General features: G+C 39.5%; 1 protein-coding gene across 3 annotated transcripts in view; it reads left to right on the top strand.

Moving 5' to 3' along the window:
* Positions 1-4,453, top strand: part of ppm1g (protein phosphatase, Mg2+/Mn2+ dependent, 1G) — a 14,215-nt gene extending 9,762 nt beyond the window's left edge. For 2 of the 3 annotated variants that reach the window (XM_007549778.2, XM_007549777.2), the window contains exons 11-14: positions 1,266-1,397; positions 1,511-1,640; positions 1,722-1,821; positions 2,961-3,155. In XM_007549778.2, the coding sequence (XP_007549840.1) occupies positions 1,266-1,397; positions 1,511-1,640; positions 1,722-1,821; positions 2,961-3,155 (557 nt within the window). Of the gene's footprint in view, positions 1-1,265; positions 1,398-1,510; positions 1,641-1,721; positions 1,822-2,960 lie in introns of all 3 variants that reach the window. The other variant, XM_016670400.1, reaches the window with a different exon arrangement.

Genomic DNA, 4,453 nt, shown 5'->3' with positions numbered 1-4,453 from the left:
TTCCCACATGGAAAACTGATTCAGTTCCCACATGGAAAACTGATTCAATTCCCACATGGAAAACTGATTCAATTCCCACATGGAAAACTGATTCAATTCCCACATGGAAAACTGATTCTGCCTCTTTAACTCTGAGACGTCAGACTTAATTTAAAGGTATTGTAAAGATTTAAGGTGGTATTACAGAGATAATGATTAACTGTAATAAACTTTTTTTGAAGAAAAGGTAAAGGATAAGAAATCTGATAAATATTTTAAATGGAACTTATTATTATGCAAAATTAAAATTTTTGTACTGTATTTTCCAGACTATGCGGCGCATTTAAAAGCCTTTTAATTTTATCAAAAAACGACAGTGCGCCTTACAATCCGGAGCACCTTCCATTTTGTTCTGGAGTAAAACATCGCCCTCTAGTGGATTAATATGGATGAATTCTGGTTGTGCTTTAATCAAAAAACATGCAGAAGCTTTTGTGCAATTAGTTTTTGGTGTCTAGAAAACGAGTTGTCTCAAGTCACAGCACTGTGCCATTGCATAGCAACCCCAGCCAAGCCCAGTCCCGTTACCTAGCAACCCAAGTGGAGTGCTAGCACATTTGATCAGTTGGTTTTACTGCTACATGAGGTCTACAATGGCTGCTGGGAAAGTTAACTGTTTGGTTGTTACCATCCAGAAACCACTTGCTGCTTTCTTTTTCGTAACTGTATTTTTTATTTGTGCCATTTTGGAAATATACATAGATTGAACATTCAGACCCCTTCTAACAAAATATACACAGCATCTAGTTGAACAAAGGCAATTAAATGATGGTACATCCCCATTTAAAAAAAAAAAAAGAGGTGATCACATTTGGTGCCTTTTTTCTTTGGTCAGCTGGTTTTACTTCTGTATTCGTACAATGGCTGCTGGAAAAGACAAGTGTTTTCTTGTCGACTTACCCAGAAGTCACTTGCTGCATTCTTGTTGGTTGTGCAGGATGCTCCACTTCTGGTTTTCAAAGATGTATGGTTGCATCATTTTGAAGGCATTTTCATGTGTGAGTGTAAACGTTGAGTTGGGACCAGCAGCAGCTTATTTGGATTTAAAGTCACAAGACGTCCTAAAACAGCTGCAAAAATGTAATGAACATGTTTTGCATGAGCCAAAACATGTTCATTACATGTTTGGTAATGAACATGTTGATCCTGCTCAAGGAAGTTTAATAGGTCTCCTTTAAAGACTCTCAGCTGCTTTGTGTGAAATAAGAAGAGCTGCGTCTCTGCAGGCAAAGCTGTGGACATGTCCTATGACCACAAGCCGGAGGACGAGGTGGAGCTGACGCGCATCAAGAACGCTGGAGGGAAGGTGACAATGGACGGCCGGGTCAATGGAGGACTGAACCTCTCCAGAGCCATTGGTGCGAAGCTTCAGACTCGACTCTGAAATCAGTTCAACTCTTCGTTTCAAACTTGTTTTTGCCACCTGAAACGAGCGAGTTGGTCAACGCAGATTCTTCACGTTGACTTTCAGGCGACCACTTCTACAAGAGGAACAAGTCGCTGCCGCCAGAGGACCAGATGATCTCCGCCATGCCTGACGTCAAAGTTCTGACGCTGAACGAGGATCACGACTTCATGGTCATCGCCTGCGACGGCATCTGGTGCATCAAACGTTACAAATGTGTTTTAAGGTGAAAACCTGCATGAAGGAGCGTCTTTAAGGGCGTTTTCTGTGACTGCAGGAATGTGTTGAGCAGTCAGGAGGTGGTGGACTTCATCAGCGAGAGGATCAAACCCGACCAGGATGGGAAAACCCGAGCCCTGTCCGCCATCGTGGAAGAGGTGAGAGCTGCTCACTAACGACTATTTAATCGATTAATTAATTTGCATTTCTAATAAAATGATTTGATTCAGAAACTATTTTTAAATCACAAACCAATTTCTTTATTCAGGCTGAGATTCTGTTTAAATTATGTGACCTGATAAGAAAAGAGCGTTAAAACATTAATTTATTCATAAAACATTAATATAAAACAATTAATGTTCCACTGTATCAAATTCAATCAATTTATGTTGAAACAAAAAATAGACTTGTGCTTGAAATTCTGTAGCTTAAATTACTAGTTTTGGGTTAGCTTAGCTGACTGGCTTTTATTCAAAAAAGTAAAATAAACAAATCAAAGAATTGTTATAAATATAATAAGCAGATAAAATGTGGTTTGTTTGTTGTTGGTTTTTTTGAGCATTTTGAATCTATTCAAAATTCCCAAAACTAGAATTTCTAATTTTCTCTAGAATCAATTTTTTTCCTGCTCCTCTTTTTAGAAAATATATTTAAAAATTAAATGAATAAAAATGTAATAGCCTAAAAAGCACTAACAGAGCATTTCTTTAGTGAACATTTCATCATTCCTAGATTTTAAAAAGACGTTCAATAAGATTTTTTTTTTATACAGAAATTGAACCAGATAAAGTTAAAGTTTTGCCACTTTAGGAGTTTTGGGTAGAACATATTTACTAAGATATTTTTTAAAATCTTAAATGTAAAATGTGTATTTTTTTTTATTTATTTAATTTTGGCTTAAATACTACTCTGGGTTATTTTTTTAGTAAAAAAAGAAGTAACCCAAAGACTGGTCTTTTTTCAGTCTCTATTTAATCTAATTAACAATTATTCAACTATTAAATTAATGATTACTTCAATCAGCTCTAGTTTTTGTTTTGAAACTTTTCTTATTTTTGCTGTTTCTGAAATATGCAAACATTGAACAAATAGAAAAGTAGTAGAAACCATAAAGATGATCAATCATTTGGCATTTCCTCTGGTATTTCTTGTTTTTATTACCATTGTTATTTAATGAAAAACTCCGTCTCTCCATTGTGTGAGTTTCCTTAATTATTCCCTCCAGTCCAAAGCTGACGATGCGTTTCACTTTTGGTGCTGAGCGGTTCTTCACGTTGCTCGTTTAAATCCCAAACAGCTGCTGGACCACTGCTTGGCGCCGGACACGTCTGGAGACGGAACGGGATGCGACAACATGACCTGCATGATCGTGACGTTCAGGGCGCACCCGGCGCAGCCGGACGACACCAAGAAGAGGAAGCTGCCGGAGGGCGGCGAGGAGGCCGAGCCGGAGGAGAACGGGAACGACAGCAAAAAGGCGAAAAGCGACTAGATGAGGAGAGGAACTCCCCAGAGGGAGCCGCTGGTCTCACGCTACCACAGACGCATTCTGTACAAAATGAAATCCTTACCTCACCGACATGATTTCCTCCCCAACGCCACAGAGAGCAGCATCAGCTCCGCTAAGGTCGCGCGTACTTTTGTTTTTTGTCACTTGTGTTCTGTTCTGGGTGGATCTCCACATCGACTCGCCCTGCAGCTGCTTGGTTTTATCAGTTCTCTGGCCATCTCGCCTTCCCTGCTTTAAGTAGCTTCAGTTTCCATGAATTTCTCACCTGGAGGCCGCAGTGCAAAGGGGAACCAGTCCACAGAAATAAGATTATTCCTCCAGTCGCTTCCCTGATCAGTTTCGTTCGGACTCGCCTGCGTCTGCTTGGTGTTTTGCTGTCGGACCTGCCGCCGCTCTTTGTGGTGCTGCACCATCACAGTATCCCTGAAGGTGGCGGGGAGTTTCCTGTAGCTGCTGTCAGTGAGTGAGGCGCATCATGTTCCGACTTCGGGTCGTCCGTCTGAATGTGTCGGTTCTGTGTTCCGGGTTCCTCTCTCATAAAATCCCAACCTGTGGCTCTGGTTTCGCTCTTCAGAGAGGAATGGATTCTTTGCTCTTATCCTTCGTATATCTATCTTTCCATTTAAGCATCCATCGTTCACTAATAATTTAGTTTTTCTCGCCGATCTTGTAAAATGCCTTTTTTCTCATTCCTGGTTTGGTTGTGTTGTTGAAAAGCCTGTAAATGTTCATGTGGGGAAATGTCGTCGTTTTGAAGCTCATGAAATTTCCACGGCAGGAAAACCGGACCGTCTTCAGCACCTTCCTTTGTTCCCACTGTAAAACCTTTTAAGGATAATCTCTAGGACATGTATTTTAAGTAAAAAGATTTTTTTCTTTTTTTGATGAAATCAGTCTTGTGGCGAATTTTAAAGAAGGATTTTCTTTATCGTAAGCACATTCTGATAAAACCTTGCTGCTGGACTGTAGGAAGAAAGCACAAGGTTATTTTTCTGAGACGGAAACATTTTGAAGTTCAGAGCACCGAGGCTGTAACTGTTATTAATTTTCCTTTCCTTAGGTTTTCATTTTCAGAAGTCTGATTTAAATCGATGTGACTGTAAGTTTCTAGTGTACTCTCTCGTCAGCGTAACCTTTTTTCTGTACATAGGTTTTTCAATACTTGCAATCGAAGAAAAATGCTTTTTCTTTGTAATTGTGAGTCAGTGTGACATTTTGGTGCATACTCTTTTGACACCAGTATGTAAGTACATACAAATACATTTTTTTAAATAATCAAA

The sequence above is a fragment of the Poecilia formosa genome, unplaced genomic scaffold (genome assembly GCF_000485575.1).
Source record: "Poecilia formosa unplaced genomic scaffold, Poecilia_formosa-5.1.2 Scaffold33, whole genome shotgun sequence".
NCBI classification, from domain to species: domain Eukaryota; kingdom Metazoa; phylum Chordata; class Actinopteri; order Cyprinodontiformes; family Poeciliidae; genus Poecilia; species Poecilia formosa.
This window is presented reverse-complemented; position numbering and strand designations above follow the sequence as displayed.